The sequence below is a fragment of the Protopterus annectens genome, chromosome 5.part0 (genome assembly GCF_019279795.1).
Source record: "Protopterus annectens isolate FY-2018-M chromosome 5.part0, PAN1.0, whole genome shotgun sequence".
Lineage (NCBI taxonomy): Eukaryota > Metazoa > Chordata > Ceratodontiformes > Protopteridae > Protopterus > Protopterus annectens.
Genome location: NC_056735.1, coordinates 1,729,389,521 through 1,729,406,316, shown reverse-complemented (window position 1 = coordinate 1,729,406,316; position 16,796 = coordinate 1,729,389,521). Strand labels below are relative to the sequence as shown.

The following is a 16,796-nucleotide window of genomic DNA, read 5'->3' as shown; positions in this document are numbered from 1 at the left end:
TGTTTCTTCACCTAATGCGAATACCTCTACATACAGCACACCTTTGGTGGTCCCTCCCCCAACTGAACAGCAGCTTAGAAGAACTGTTCTTTCTCCAAAACAGGTAGCACGGCCTAAAACACTGAATATTTCTGGTAACTCTGTTTTTTTGGGTCTCCCTTTACCCTGCAAATTCCAACGCAAAGAATACAAAGATGTGAACATCAAAGGAAAGAAATTCAAGAGAAAGAACTCCTTTCAGGATTGAGAACCACAAACTCTCAAGAAAATGTAGAATATAACAAACTAGTATGCAATTTATTGCAGAGACAGTTAACAGAAGCTGAACTTTCTTTACTTAAAAAAGGTTCGTCCTTTATTCTTTCTCAAAGGGCTGATTTAGCTGACACTATTATAGAGTTGAAATTGTTTGTACGAAAAATAGCTCTTAAAGAGCAGTTTGTTTTTTCTGTTTCACATGAAAGTGCATGTAACTGTAAAAAGCCAAGTACTTTCTGTCCAACATTGCCTTCCATTCTGAAGTTTTTTCTTGTGAACAACAGATTTATAATCTTTTTGAAACCAATAGCGAGTATAAACCAAATAAGTTTTATAACTTAAATAAAAATGAGAGACAAGCACTTGAAAATTGACAGAGATATATTGACATTGTAATACGATCAGCCGATAAAGGCAAGTCTTTTGTCGTGTTAAAGAGTATTACGTTACTACTATGAATACCATGGCTAGAGATGACAATACATATACCAACACAGAACTTTATTCTGTACAAAAGTTAATTGAAAGGTTCACTAAGTCTCTTAACTGCTTTGAAGAAACAGTTATTTCTAAAGACCCATTTTAGACAAGTATGCTATTGTTTTGCGTGATACAGAATATTTCTTAAGAGATTTTTACTCTTTTCTTGAGTTATGCTGAAACTGGTACAGAGATTATGGTAACATTAGATGTTACATCTCTGTTTACGATTATACCTAACCAAATAGATCTTTCCTATGTAAAAAAATTTCTTAAAGAATGCTCTCTCACCTATAGAAAAATAGAGTTTATTTGCTACCTTATAGAGCTGGTACTAGAATATAATGTTTTTCTAATTGAGAAGCAATATTACTTGCAGACCTCTGGCGTAGCTATGGGCATGTCCTGTGCCAATAGCTATGCCAATATGGTCTTGGCATACTGGGAAAATGTAAACATCTTAAATATTGAACAATTTAATGTGCATGTAAAATTCTATTGGCGTTTTGTTGATGACATATATTTTTTGGAAAGGAGACCTTGAAAGTTTAAATAATTTTCTAAGTGCTATAAATTCAAGTACACCCTTCCTTAATTTTACTATGAAACATTCTTTCACTTATATAGATTTCCTTGATGTTACCCTGTACAGGGGCATAGATGGAAAGCTGCACACTAAGAGATATAGAAAAAGTACAGTTTTGTACCTACCATAAATGTAGATGTCCGAGAGGTATGCATCTGCAGTCCTAACATATGGGTTGTCCTGCCTCAGGCAGCCCTTCGGTCGGCCGGATTCCAAAGTCTGGGTCTGGCCTCGGCTGATGTCGCACTTCACCCAACGTCATAGCTGCTGTGAATTGGGTATAAAGGCATCAGCCGACGCCATTTTCCTCAGTGTTTCTTGCCCCAGATGCTAGGTGCCCTCTAGGAAGGCTAAATTTGGATAAATGCAAATGGTTCCAAACAGTAGAGAGCAAACAATATAAGCATGTATATACATATATACAAACAAATACACCATAATAGATTCCCCCAGCTAGCTACAAGATGGGCAAATACCCTAGGAGTACCACAGAGGGGAAGAGGGTGGGTAATCCTGACTGCGGATGCATACCTCTCGGACATCTACATTTATGGTAGGTACAAAACTGTACTATGTCCTTCAAGGATGCATCTGCAGTCCTAACATATGGGTAGAATACCATAGCCAAACTGGGGGTGGAGGCACTAAGAAGATTAGGGTGTAGTTAAGATCCCTTGCAAAACAGCAGTTGCAAAACCTGCTCGGGATCTGGAGTATAAAAGTAGATTATAATGCTTGGCAAATGTATGCACGGAGCTCCAAGTAGCAGCTTCTAAAATGTCTTTGGTAGCCACTCCTCGTAGGAAAGCTGTAGTAGTGGCTGTAGCCCTTGTGGAGTGAGGTCTGATGTTTTCTGGAGTTGTCTTTCCATGAAAAGAGTAACAAAATCTAATGCAATTTCCTATCCATTTTGAGATTGTCTGTTTTGAAATTGCTTTTCCTTCCATTCCTGTTGCATATGCTACCAGAAGCTGGTCAGTTTTTCTGTTGGTCTTGGTTCTGTCCAGATAGTAGTGCAATTGCCTGTGCACATCCAATGTATGTAGTAGTCTTTCCCCCCTGTTCTGTGGGTTGGGGAAGAATGTTGGTAGGTGGATTGCTTGGTTCAATGATACCCTGGAGACCACTTTTGGCATAAAAGTAGGATTAGTTCTCAAGGACACTCTATCCTGATGGAAGATAAGGAAGGGCTGTACTGCCATTAATGCCTGTAATTCAGAAACCCTTCTTGCTGAAGTGATTGCAAGCAGGAAAGCAGTTTTCCAAGATAAGAACTGTAATTCTGCTGTTGCTGCTGGTTCGAAAGGGGGAAGTGTTAACTTTTCCAGCACAAAGTTAAGGTCCCATGTAGGCAAAGGTGGCTTCCTTGGAGGATTTACATTTTTAATTCCTCTCAGAAACTGCCTGAGTAGAGGATGAGAGAGAAGACTGGAGGATCCATGTTGTATTCTGCTGAAATTGCTGATGCATGAATCTTAATGGAGGTGTAAGACAGGCCATTGTGGAAAAGTTCTGCTAAGTATTCCAGGATGTTAGCTATGTTTGCTAATGATACATTTTCTCCTTTTGCTGCACTCCAAATGAGGTATCTTTTCCATTTGGCTGAATAAGTCTTCCTTGTGGAGGGTCTGCGAGCCTCCAGGATAATGTCTTTAACCCTCCGAGATAAATCTGGGTTATTTTGCTTTATGTAATATTCCAAGCAGCTAGCTGTAGTGTTTTCAAGTTTGGATGTAGGATCTTGTAGTTGTTCTGTGTTAGCAGTAAAGGAACTAGAGGTAGAGGCCATGCGTGTGTCCGAGACATACTCCTCAGTAGCGGGTACCAATGCTGCCTTGGCCAGTCTGGAGCTATCAGGATGATCCTTGGGTGATCTTCTTTGATCTTCAGTAGCACTTTGTGCATCAAAGGAAGAGGTGGGAATGCATATGCTGTCAGGTTTTCCCAACTGAAGGATAGGGAGTCCACCTTCCAAGCAAGTGGGTGGTATGTCCTTGTGCAGAATTTCCTCAATTGGTGGTTGTGTGGAGATGCAAACAGGACTATTTCTGGTAGTACCCATTTCTTTGTAATGGTTTTGAAGATGTCTGGATGCAGCATCCATTCGTGGGCATCCGTGGTAGTTCTGCTTAAGGTGTCTACTAGTGAATTTTCTTTTCCTGGCACAAATTTGGCCTGGAGTTGAATGTTGTGGTTCAGGGCCACATTCCACAGGTCCATTGCCATCCGGCATAGAGGATATGAGTGTGTGTCTCCCTGTTTGTTGATATACCACATGACTGTGATGTTGTCCGTCCTTATCAGCAAATGACCCTGTTGAAGAAAAGGTCTGAATGTCTGAAGTGCCCGTTTCACTGCCAGCATCTCTTTTTGATTTATGTGTAGGTTCAGCTGGTCTTGTGTCCATAGGCCTTGTATACACTTGTCCACCATGTGTGCCCCCCAGCCTAGGTCTGAGGCGTCCGTGGTGATAGTCTGGCTTGGGTGAGGTTAGAGGAAGGGCAGAGCTCTGTTCAACTGACAGGCCTGAGCCCACCACAGGAATTCTTGTTTCAGGCATGGAATTATTGGAATCTGGGCTTCTAGACTGTGCTTGTGTTGAGACCATACATTCCTTAGGTACCATTGCAACTTCCTCATATGTAGCCTGGCATGTGGAATCAATATTATGCAGGATGCCATGTAACCCTGGGCTTGCAGGACTTTCCTTGCTGTAAGCTGGTTCTGCGTTGTTAATGCCATGAAATAGAGTGGTAGTTGCTTTTGATTTTTCTGCTGTGAGAAATGCCATTTGATTTGATGTGTCCAGTTCTGCACCCAAGAATGTTATCCTTTGGGATGGTACCAGCCTTGACTTTTTCATGCTGACTGTGTATCCCAGGGCTTGCAGTAGTTGTATAACCTTTTCCAAATCTTTTATTAATTTGGTCTTGTTGTCCGCTTGTATTAGGCAGTCGTCCAGGTATGGATAAATCTGAATTCCCTGAAGCCTGCAATGAGCAATTACTGATGCCAGGCATTTCGTGAATACTCTGGGCGCAGTAGATAAGCCAAAGGGTAATGCTGAGAATTGATAATGCTCTGATCCTGCAAGAAATCTGAGGTATCTTCTGCAATCTGGTCGTATAGGGACGTGCAGGTATGCCTCCTTGAGATCTAGAGTCACCAGCCAAGACTCCTTGCCCAGCATGGGAAGAAGTTGCTGTAGGGTCAGCATTTTGAATTTTGGAACAATGAGATATGTGTTCAGAGCGGACAGGTCGAGAATAGGTCTCCATTGGTTTTCTTTCCTTGGTACCAGGAAAAGTCTAGAGTAAAATCCTTGCCCTTGTTCCATAGGCGGTACCTTTTCTATAGCTCTCATCCTTAGTAGGTGGTTGATTTGTCCTAGAGCGTTTGTTTTTTGGTTTGGTGGTAGGTTTGGCATTCCTCTCTTTTTGGTAGAGTGTGGAAGTGAAACCTGTAGCCTTTGTCTATTGTCTGTAAAATCCATTTGTCTCCTGTAATGTAATGCCAGTTTACGGAAAATAAGGCAAGCTTTCTGCCTAAGGGTGCTTGCAGTTGTTCCCTGGTAGGCGGTATCAGAGTCAAGTCATTGTGTCTGTCCTGTGGAAGTGGTCGTAGCTGAATCTGTGGCAGTACTTCTCTGGTTGTTAGGCTGCCACTGACGTCACCTGTAGGCACCTCTGGATTGACCTCTGCCTCTTGGGCACCTATTTCTGCCTCTCTGTGCTCTGGAGGTGTCTGGAAAGGACCAATTCTTCGAAGGCCAATTTCTACTAAACCTCGGAGGCTGGACCTGTATGAAATCCTTGACTGATTGGACAGATTTTGCTTTTTCTTCCACCTTCTTTAGCACTTGCTGTGCAGGGGAGCCAAACAAACTTTGTTTCTCCATGGGAGCATCTAGGAGCTTTGACTTTACATGGTCTGGTAAGGATTGCTCTTTTAACCAGGCATGCCTTCTAATCACTGTTCCAGTCATAGCTGATCTAAAGGAAGCCTCCAGTGCATCATAGCCACATTTTAAGGAATGATTACTGACCCTTTTTTTCCCCGAAGGGTTGGTTTATTGGGGTTTTTTTTCCCAAAATTCCCTGAAAGGGGGAACCCCCCTTTCGGGTCTAATTTTAAAATTATACTTTTGATTCCTCTGGGTCCCACTAAGGAAGTATGATAAAAGATGGGACACATTTTCCAATTTGGGGTTAAAATATTATAATAAGAATTTCATATACAAACATATATGTTGAAATATTTTGATATTTATACACACAATAAAATAGATAGACAAAATGTATACTTCGATCAGTGAAGTGAACTTTCCTATTGCTGCTATAGTTTATGCCAAGTTAGATAAAGTTATAAATATCTTATCTTTGTTTGAATATATTTTTATACTCGTGGTTTATATGCATTTTTAGATGTTTTTTAAAAAATGCTTTTATGGATTTATCAAGTTTCCAATCTGACATTTTTTTTATTGAGTGAAGCTTTTAGCATATTATATATTCACAAATTTGTTTTAGAAATATGTATTTTTAAGTAACATTCTAGAATAGGTTTCAATGAGTAAGTTTTTTCAAACAAACCATGTTTTAACATTTTTTTTCTGAATGAACAGTAGATGGTGGTATAGGTATATCTTTTACCTATGCGTTTTTTAATATATTTATATTTTGTCTTATGAAATCAATTTCAAATACTGTGTGGTTTCTGATACAAATGCAGAAGCCATGCCACAGGCTGATTCTATTGGCAACTCTAGTCAAAGGAGGCAACTACAAAGTTTCTTAAATATACAAGGTAATCCTTTGCTAACTGAGAATATGGATGTTTCTGCACACAGTTTAATAACTGAGCATAATGAAAGTGCATTTATGAAAGACTTGTTTAAACACTTGGAAAATCAGCAATTCAAGTTAAAGAGACGTCATTGTCAGAGACTGCAGTTTGAAGCCTGCTGTGTGCTGAAAGTTGTTCCTAAAGAGCTGAGGGTGTTGAATATGCCCTCATATGGAACAACTTACCCGGAAATTTTAGCAAAATGGCAAAGAATTACTTTAGAGACTAGTTTTTTTTTATATTAAGTTGCTCAATGACTTTTGCCTGTAGAGCAACAAATTTGTGAAGACATTAATAAACTGCAAAAAGAACTATATAGCCTTAATATTGATGCACAAGTTGATCTTCTCATGAGTGAGTTAATTGAACAATTACACCTATATGAAATTAAGCTATTAGCTCACAAAAAGAAAAAATGCAGATAGACATTGTTGATTTCCAACAACAAAATGTGTTTGCTTGGCCGGGAGAGCAGCATAAAGACCCAGTACAACCTAGAATTTCTAAGGCTACTAACTCAGAGGAAGTTTCTTCTATTACTCAAAATAATGGTTCTGTTAATGCTTCAACAGTGGTACAGGAATGTGCTGTTTCTTCACCTAATGCTAATACCTCTACATACAACACACCTTTGTTGGTCCCTTCCCCAACTGAACAGCAGCTTAGAAGAACTGTTCTTTCTCCAAAACAGGTAGTACGGTCTAAAACACTGAATATTTCTGGTAACTCTGTTTTTTTGGGTCTCCCTTTACCCTGCAAATTCCAACGCAAGGAATACAAAGATGTGAACATCAAAGGAAAGAAATTCAAGAGAAAGAACTCCTTTCAGGATTGAGAACCACAAACTCTCAAGAAAATGTAGAATATAACAAACTAGTATGCAATTTATCGCAGAGACAGTTAACAGAAGCTGAACTTTCTTTACTTAAAAAAGGTTTGTCCTTTATTCTTTCTCAAAGGGCTGATTTAGTTGACACTATTATAGAGCTGAAATTGTTTGTACGAAAAATAGCTCTTAAAGAGCAGTTTGTTTTTTCTGTTTCACATGAAAGTGTATGTAACTATAAAAAGCCAAGTACTTTCTGTCCAACATTGCCTTCCATTCTGGAAGTTTTTTCTTGTGAACAACAGATTTATAATCTTTTTGAAACCAATAGCGAGTATAAACCAAATAAGTTTTATAACTTAAATAAAAATGAGACCAGCACTTGAAAATTGACAGAGATATATTGACATTGTAATACGATCAGCCGATAAAGGCAATTCTTTTGTCGTGTTAAAGAGTATTACGTTACTACTATGAATACCATGGCTACAGATGACAATACATATACCAACACAGAACTTTATTCTGTACAAAAGTTAATTGAAAGGTTCACTAAGTCTCATAACTGCTTTGAAGAAACAGTTATTTCTAAAGACCCATTTTAGACAAGTATGCTATTGTTTTGCGTGATACAGAATATTTCTTAAGAGATTTTTACTCTTTTCTTGAGTTATGCTGAAACTGGTACAGAGATTATGGTAACATTAGATGTTACATCTCTGTTTATGATTATACCTAACCAAATAGATCTTTCCTATGTAAAAAAATTTCTTAAAGAATACTCTCTCACCTATAGAAAAATAGTGTTTATTTGCTACCTTATAGAGCTGGTACTAGAATATAATGTTTTTCTATTTGAGAAGCAATATTACTTGCAGACCACTGGCGTAGCTATGGGCATGTCCTGTGCCAATAGCTACGCCAATATGGTCATGGCATACTGGGAAAATGTAAACATCTTAAATATTGAACAATTTAATGTGCATGTAAAATTCTATTGGCGTTTTGTTGATGACTTATATATTTTTTTGGAAAGGAGACCTTGAAAGTTTAAATAATTTTCTAAGTGCTATAAATTCAAGTACACCCTTCCTTAATTTTACTATGAAACATTCTTTCACTTATATAGATTTCCTTGATGTTACCCTGTACAGGGGCATAGATGGAAAGCTGCACACTAAGAGATTTAGAAAACCATGTTATACACATAGTTATCTTGAACGTAACAGTATGCATCCACCACATATTTTTGAAAATGTGGTAAGAGGTCAACTTTTAAGAGTTTCTAGGCTCCATGACCAGGAACAAGATTTTGAAACAACTGTGTGTTCCACTAGTATGGAATTTATAGAATGTGGTTATAAATCTTTTGAAGTTAGCAAAGTATGTGAAAGGGTCAAGTTAGACAGAAAGCAGTGGACGCCAGTTTTTTTCACATAAAGAAAACAATAGTAAGACTGCCCATAATAATAGTTATAGAAATGTAGCTTTTTGTACGACTTTTAGTACTGACAGCATAGATATAAAAAATATTATTACAAAAAAATTGGCATATTTTATCTTCTGACCCTAGTCTACATAAGTTTATTAGTGCAGCCCCAAACTTTGTTTATAAAAATAAAAAATTGTTGAAAAGACAGCTTTGTTTCCCTAATACATGTAAATTAAAGCAACCTAGTATTAGAACAACTAGTTTTGGTAACTCTATGTGTGCGGTAAATGTACTTTTTGTAAATACATTGATGTATACAATATATTTATACAACCAGATAATGGTAATCATTATGTTTTTAAATTTAAAGCTAATTGTGACACTAAAAAATTAGTTTATTTATCACAGTGTGTGACTTGTTCAAAATGTTATATAGGAAAAACTAATAGGCAACTTAAGGAACGATTTAGAGACCATTATTATTGTGCCAATAAGGGCCATAGTTATAGTGCCTTAGCTAAACATATACTAGAGAAAGGCACTAACCATTGGCTCATGTTTATGGCAGTAGAAGTAATTTATGAAAGTTTTAGGTTGGGTGATATAACTAATGTCACAGAAGGGAAAGAATTAAGATGGATTCTCAAATTATCAGCACATAGAGGTGTGCAGGTTTGAATGAATCAGTACCTCTTAAGCCAGTTCTGAAAGAAATAAAGCTTCTTAAATAAGTATACTGCTGTGTGTTTATGGCAATAGCCTTTTATGGTTTCTGTTTTAAAAGAAAACTGTGCCTTTAAATTATTATGGCTATTGTGCTTGAATGTTTTTTATTGGTAGATATTCAATTGATTGTATTTTAAATATTTGAGATGCTGCTCATTTTTTGTATGGTCTGAAGAAGAGATTTTATCGTGAAAGCACTCACCTGTGTTCGAATAAAAGTCTATTTGGATTTTACACTGTTCTTTGTCACCTGCTTTTTACTGGTTTGCTTTGGTGCTGTGTTCTACATTTTTGTTCATACTATTTGGTTTGTGGTTGAGCATAGCTTTACAGTCTGTTTTACCTTATATCACAAAGTATAAAAGCTCTCTGATATCATAATGCTACATGCCATAGGGTACAGTAGCAGGATTATTAATGTTCAGTATCTTTCCTATTTGCATAAAACTGAAGGATCTCGTATCACATGAGCAAAGAAATAAATAAGGGCCCGGATGAAGAGATGATAAAATCAGCACGCAAAAGAGTAACCATTGCTGGAACTGAATTCATTCTCAAGTATTGGTGGATAACTTCACAAGGTGGACCCTGTTTTTACAAAATCTCACCAAGACAACACTGACATATAGCATATATCAAGGGCAGAAGTAGGTTAAAAAATAAAGACAGCTGGGTGCACAAGACCCAGGATAAAAAAAGTGCCCAGTCCTGGTAGGTGCACTGGTGCCAGGACAGAAAAATGACAGTGTAGAATCCTGAAGACGTGGAAACATTCCTACATTGGGGCTAGGCCAGGCCTGAGGGGAGGATGGCCCCCTGCTGTAGGAGGAAATAGTAGTTCACAAATACCACAAAAACTGAAAGGCCATAAAAATGAGAGTGGACTACTGAGAATAAGAAAGAAATGATGTATTGTTACTGTGATGCAAGAAGCCCAGAATTTCCAGACAGAAGATATTCAAAAAGATTGGGAGAAATAAAAGGAAAGAAAAATACTTGCACAAGAAAAACTGTCAAAACCTTCAAATGCAAACTTGTGTTTATTAATACAACAGATTCTTGAAAAGCATTATATAGACCAAAAACCTTGGGCCTTTTGGAAAAAGAAGTGACTGAGGAAGTGTGAAAATGTAAACAAACCAATAGGTTTTTGAAAGGTATAAAAAAGAAGCATGGATATGGGAAAGAAAGATATCTGATATGGTATAATATCTATGCAAGGGAGAAAGCCACAAACTAATCAATATAAAAAAGCAGCTCCAAAGATATTTGAAGGGAAATACAGGCAGAGGCACTCAGATATTGAAAATTTCACAATATAAAAATAAGATCATAAAGGGGGAATATACAACAGAAGATTTGTAAAGTAAAATGTATTTATTTTTATTTTACATTTGATTGCTGGGATAGTCCGACTGGACAACATGTCCATTTTCAGCAGAGACCCGGGAAGAAAAGCTCCACACAGAAAAAAAATCCAAAAATAACAAAGATTTTAAAAGATACTTAACATAAAAGATATTACAAAATATTATCATGCATGAGGCAGTTAGGTAAAAGATAAACAACTGTACATAGAATATAAGTTTATATAGCTTGATAGCAACAAATATGCACAAGTAAAGGTACAACTGGGATAAAGGTGGTTAACATAAAAGGAAATATAAAATAACACCGAGTTATATTTACACAAATTTTTGTAGGTTAAGAGAGTTCCCACTTGAGTAGATGAAAGATTATCTAAGAAGAGTGGAAAATTTTTAGTCTGGGGTAGAGCAAGGGCAGAGCCATTTACTGGTAAGGTGTGTTTTTAGAGTTTGTTTAAATTTGGTTATAGTAGTAGTAGATGTGATGTTACTAGGTAGAGAATTCCAGATCTTGGCAATATAATGAAAATAGGTGGATTCTCCAGCACAACTGTGTGCTGTTAAGATCAGTAAAAGGGGCTTGTTGTTAGAACACAGCATTCTACTACAGGAATAAGGCTCTAACAGGCTTTGCAGTGATGGAGTTTTTGCAGAATGCTAAAAGATTTTGTAAGCCATGTTAAGCTGGGACAGATGTAAAAGTTGGGTAAAGTCTAACCAGTTTAATTTCTTTAGAGCAGAATAGTGGTGAGATCTGAAAGTAGTTTTTGCTGCATACCTAGCTATTTTATTGCAACAAGATTCTAGTTTTGGCAGTTCAGTTTTCCTGAGGCTAATAAGGATAAGTGATGCATAAAGAGTTGAGGTCAAATGAGTTTGGGCAATAGCTATTCCTGTGTTTTTTGTGAGATACTGTTTGTTCCTATATAGTGTACCTATTTATTTGTGGACTTTAATTGCTTGAGTGATGTGGACGTCAAATCTCATATTGGTGTCTATTTCCACACCCAATAGCTTGGTGTGTAGAGAGGGAAAAATAGTGTTATTTGTGAAGACAATGTAAAAAGACCCTGTGGATATAGTAGCTTTATTGGGATGGACTAGCATGAGTTTTGCCTTATTGGTGTTTAAAATTAAATGGGAATTTGTTAGCCAGGACTCTATTTTGAGAAAGGATGACTGAGTGCTTGTACCTCTTGAAGGGTATTGGCAGCACATATTACTGTGGAATCATCAGTGCATTGGATAAGTGTGGCAGAAGGGGCTGCAGTATAGAGATGGTTTATAAATATGGAGAAGAGTAATGGGCCAAGAATAGACCCTTGGGGAACTCCTAGGGTGACTGGAAGTAGGGTGGTAGACTAGTTTTAGACTTTCTTCCCCTTTAGTATGGCTGGCGTGGTGAACCATACTTTAAACTCTGTTTAACATCACACTTTTTAGATTAGGATTGACAGTTTATAAAATGCAGCTTGCGCAGTGTCCCGCACTTGTGGAAGCTGCAGTTATAGTTAGACCAATCTATTTTCTAATAAGAATTCTGGAAAATGCACTCGGCCTTTTGGTCTTTTCCACATTAATTTTTTTCCCTTATCCTTAGATTTTCCAGTTTTGGCTGATATAATCTGACTGACTCAGTCTCAAAATCATGGCAGTACAAAGTCCTCTTCCCAGGTACTGTTTCTTACTTCGTTTTTATTGGTATTTGTGGAGATGACTAATTTCCTTTTTTTTTTAGATTTAATTTAATGTTGTTCCTCAGCCCAATATACTAGCTCAAGCTCAAACTTACATGCAACCACTACACACACACCCCCTCCAGCACTCTTTACACTGAATGCACCCTGGTCCCTTTCAGCATCTTACATTCTAAACAATACCGCCCTGCCAATCTCAAAGGACACGCACAACTACTTCCATGTCCCCTAGATTTAACTGGTGATTCCTCCATTTCACGTCCTTAACGGTCAAGTAGAGTGATTATGACTTTTTTATAGGTTTTTCCTTATTATAGTTTGGAGCAGAGCTTCTTCTGATTCGGTTTCGATTGCATCCCTGTAAAAAAAATATTTATCTAATATGGCATTGGCAAATCTGAGAAAGTTTTCAATGAAAGCTCTGCAGAACTTAGATGTCCCCTCCACCTGTAATATAGTATAAAACAGTGACTGTACTTTGGTCGTTTTTAATCCTGTTGAGTCACTGTTTTAATGCTGGAGTTGTTTGTATAACATGTAAAACACTGAACCTTTTTCTAATACAGTATAGTTTGATTAACTGGGATCACACAAGTGATTGGACCCTTCCCAGACACCACAAGCAGGGCTGGAATAACTATGTGCTAAAAACTGGTAACAACTATCTGCTTAGTGATACTTAAAATCACCAACAAAGGCATGACAGTTTGGACTTCAAAACCTTTAAACTGATTGGATGATAACTTATATTAAAAAAAACCTACCCCCACACACGCCGGAAGGGATCCACCTATTGGACATTAACAATAAAGGTTTAACCCGCCAAATTTGACCAAATGGTGATTCCTGTAAGCTAAACACCCATCAATTTTGAGTGTATATAATCAATGCATTAATACAACCAACCTGTACATCTAAGCAGCACTCATTTACCAATAAATTTTTTAAACTTGACAACTGAGAACTGTCTTTTCTTTTATACAAGACTGGACACTTACACTGACACCAGCCTAAGTACAAGGGCTGGCTAAATCTTGGAACTATTCTGGGCAGCTTTTATTGATACTCTTTGATATGCCCAGACAATAGCACAACTGCTAAAAATCCTGGACAACCAGAACACATCAGCACTACCCAGGAAAGCTCTCCACACTGGGTACTGAGAGAGGAACACTGGACCTTAACCAACCAAAACAGTTTTTTTAAAGACTCACTTAGTAACCAAGGGGCCACCAGCGCAGCCCCCAGCCCCCACAACCTACTTAAATATAAGAAGGGGATCCCAGGGTCCAAAAAAGGGGACCAGGTTACTCCGATTTGACTGGGCACTACTTCCCTAGCTGAGCCATCAAGGACACCTGCACCCCTTATAAATGAGTAAGCCGCACCTTGATCAGACTTATAATGTAGTATTTAGAAAAAAATGTGTCTAGTCTTTGGCACATTATTAACTCTATATATATGAATTCTGTTATCTAGACTACAGCATTCACAGGGCAAACATGAACTTTAAAAACATTCTATTATAAATAGGCAACTCTGGTAATAGACAGAAAATTAACATATTTGTAATTCACCACTTCATATGACTATGGAGAAAATCATGCCTTTAAGAAATATAATGAGAGTGAATTCAAAAAGCAGTTACCCAATTTTCAACAAAGAATCTAAATAGCAATTAACTGTATTGTTGTTGATAACTAAGGTCCAAAGCATATTAATTTATGATGAGACCATAATAATATGTAAGCAGTACAAATACACTGCAGTGGGTACAGCCATTATCTGATATGTCTGTCACAATGTGTACTCTATTATATTTTATTCTTTCATATTTGAGTTGTATTCCTTGCACTTTATCAGTTATAATCCAGTTATCCATGTTGCATCATGTTCTTTGCACTTTCAGTTATAATCTGTTTTTCCCTGAAAAAGGAGGTTTCTTGGTTAGCCAAATTTATCACCTATTTAACAAACTTAGTCAAACGCAGTGTCAATTTTCAGACTATTTTTATTGTAAAAACAAAATAAAATGCAGCTTTTTTATATGCTTAAGAAACAATTATGTACACAATTTTACACCACTGCATTAGATTATGCAAAGACAACCAAAATACACATGAAAATAACACATTCTGTTGTTAAAAAGATAAGTACAATACACCTACGTGTACACAAATCACTAACAGTAACACAACACAAAATTAAAATAGGTTGTGGAAAGCTGTCATGAGATACATTAAATGATATTTGATAGCATCTGCACAGGTTTAGATGGCAAGGATCACATATCATCTTCTTTAATATAGTAGTACTTTACTATTCAAGGCTATGAAAAATTATGCATAAGGGTCTGGGTTACTGGGTATTTTCCCCGAGCCTCTTTTGGTATTTTCACAAGTTACAGCTGTGCAGTTTTACAAGTGGGAAATGAATTTCACAGAGCCTTGCACCCAGAAGTCCATTACTGTAACTAAATAGAAGACTCAGAAGTCCATTTACATTTGAAATATGCCTGAAACAGACACAACAGGGCTATGCTGTACAACCTTACGGGCGTAACATAGAATAAAACATTTGAACTAAACAATTTTCTTGCAAATGTATGACTACATCATGCTGCAAAAGTACAGTTATATACAGCAGTGTTAAAACAGTTTCAGAGAGCCACATTAAACCTTAACTGGCTGAAATAAGACAAGGCTATAAATAATGACATTTCAGCTGGCACCAGGATCTCAATCCCCTGAGTTAAATGTCATAGTGTCTGCAGTTTGCAACATACTGCTACACATGAATAAACATATGCGCAGGCTGAAAGACAAGTCTGGTTCTCTATGAATATCTGGACTGCAGAACACCTAGCCTTTATTGTTTTGTTAAAATTCCGGCAGCACTGAACTTCAGTGATGAAGTTTCACTCAGGTTTTCAGCTTCATGATTTTTGACTGTCATAGTCACTGACCATCTGCTTAATGTGGGCCAGTTTACCTTTCAGCTGCTTGCAACGCCTCTTTTTCTCTATGTAATCTGCAGACTGTGTAGCAGGAAAATAAAAGAACAGGAAAATCAAAATTGTGGAAATGTAAAAAAATAAATAAATAACCACAGCAGTACCTTAGCATTCTTAGAAAATGGCAATGTTCCAAAAAATTAGCTAATGAGACAAACTAAATGTCATAACGGACTTAAACATTGCACAACCAAATGGGGGGAGTAGAAAGGTTTAAGAAATAATTATCTGCTAAATAAAGTGTTAGCTTTTGAGCATTACTTGCCCCCCCCTCCCAAAAAATAAATAAATAAAAAGAAGTTAGAAATATAAGGGAAGGGCTAAGTACTACCCAAAAGTTTATGCTTTATTCAAGAGTTATTTCCATACATTTTCAAATGTTATTGCTTTACAATATTCACAAAATGATTCTGACCCAAAATAAGATTTACAATGTTCAAGTGATATTCATTGTCCCCAGAGCACAAGAAACAGTTATGTTTATGGAAGTATGTCAAGTTCTTTACTTCACATCTTGAAAAGCAGGTAGCCTTACTAAAGTAACTACTAAATGTTTACAGCTCTGATGCGAGTATAAAATTTCATCAGAGATTGTTATACGAACACATTATTGTATAACTATGTCACACCATCATCTAGTAAATTGAGAAAGGCTCAATCCACCACCCATACAAAGGCAGTTGAGCTCAATAGTATGGGCAGAAATCACTTAGGCAGTGAACAATATCCAGAAAAGATACAGGCCTCACCTTCCCAAACCTATTTCTCACCTCTACCAACAGGAGAGATTTTTTTGCCCTAGCCCCCAAGTCTAGGAATGTCTGTGTAATATGCAATGGATGCTCCTCCAGAGTCGAATCCTGTCACCTCTATGACTCACTCTCAAAGTTGGATTTCCAGAGAACCTCTGACTGCAGAACAAATGCATGCATCAGTCCTTCATTCATCTCTCCATGCTCATTCTCTGGCACACAAGTCATTAATTAAACTTTGGATACCATCTGCATAAACATACATCCTACCTCTGTGCCAAAGGATTATTTTCCTCTAACAAGAAGTGCAGCAATTCCATGAGGCAGTTAAGATTACACCTCAAAAAGTACACCATATGGTACAGCAGTTGTTATGAAGATTACCAAAGGGAAGGAGATGTTTAGTGATAAGATGATGAGGACAAAAGGTGGAGTGCCAGATTCAGATCAAGGATACAGGGGTGGAAGAAAAAGTAGCTAAAGTTGGGATAAATGATAGGTATAAAATGTAAGCATATTAACTTTTGAGGAGGATGGAATAAAACAGACTGAAGAGGTACGCAATGCAGGTGGCAAGAAAAGAGAGGAAAGAGGAGAATGTAGGTGAGGACAATAACAGGGAAGGGAATCAGTGCAAGGTATTGAACAGTACTGCAGAAGGTTACAAATAAAGAACTAAGAGAGAGAAGAGGCACGAAAGGATTACAGAGGCTGAGACAAGGGTGGGTGAAATAATGAAAAGAGAGGAAGATAGAATGTGGAAGGTGGCATGGCAGATAAGCAGAGCTGTGGGGGTCTTGTTACAATATGCATC

At 37.3% G+C, this 16,796-nt stretch overlaps 1 protein-coding gene across 3 annotated transcripts in view; it reads right to left on the bottom strand.

The window, feature by feature from the left end:
* Window positions 1-16,796, bottom strand: part of OCLN (occludin) — a 395,619-nt gene that overhangs the window by 11,421 nt on the left and 367,402 nt on the right. For 2 of the 3 annotated variants that reach the window (XM_044071524.1, XM_044071523.1), the window contains exon 9: window positions 14,211-15,254. The exons of the other annotated variant lie outside the window; for it this stretch is intronic. In XM_044071524.1, coding sequence (XP_043927459.1) covers window positions 15,153-15,254 — 102 coding nt within the window. In that variant the 3' untranslated portion in view covers window positions 14,211-15,152. Of the gene's footprint in view, window positions 1-14,210; window positions 15,255-16,796 lie in introns of those variants that run through there. 3 annotated transcript variants of the gene reach the window in all.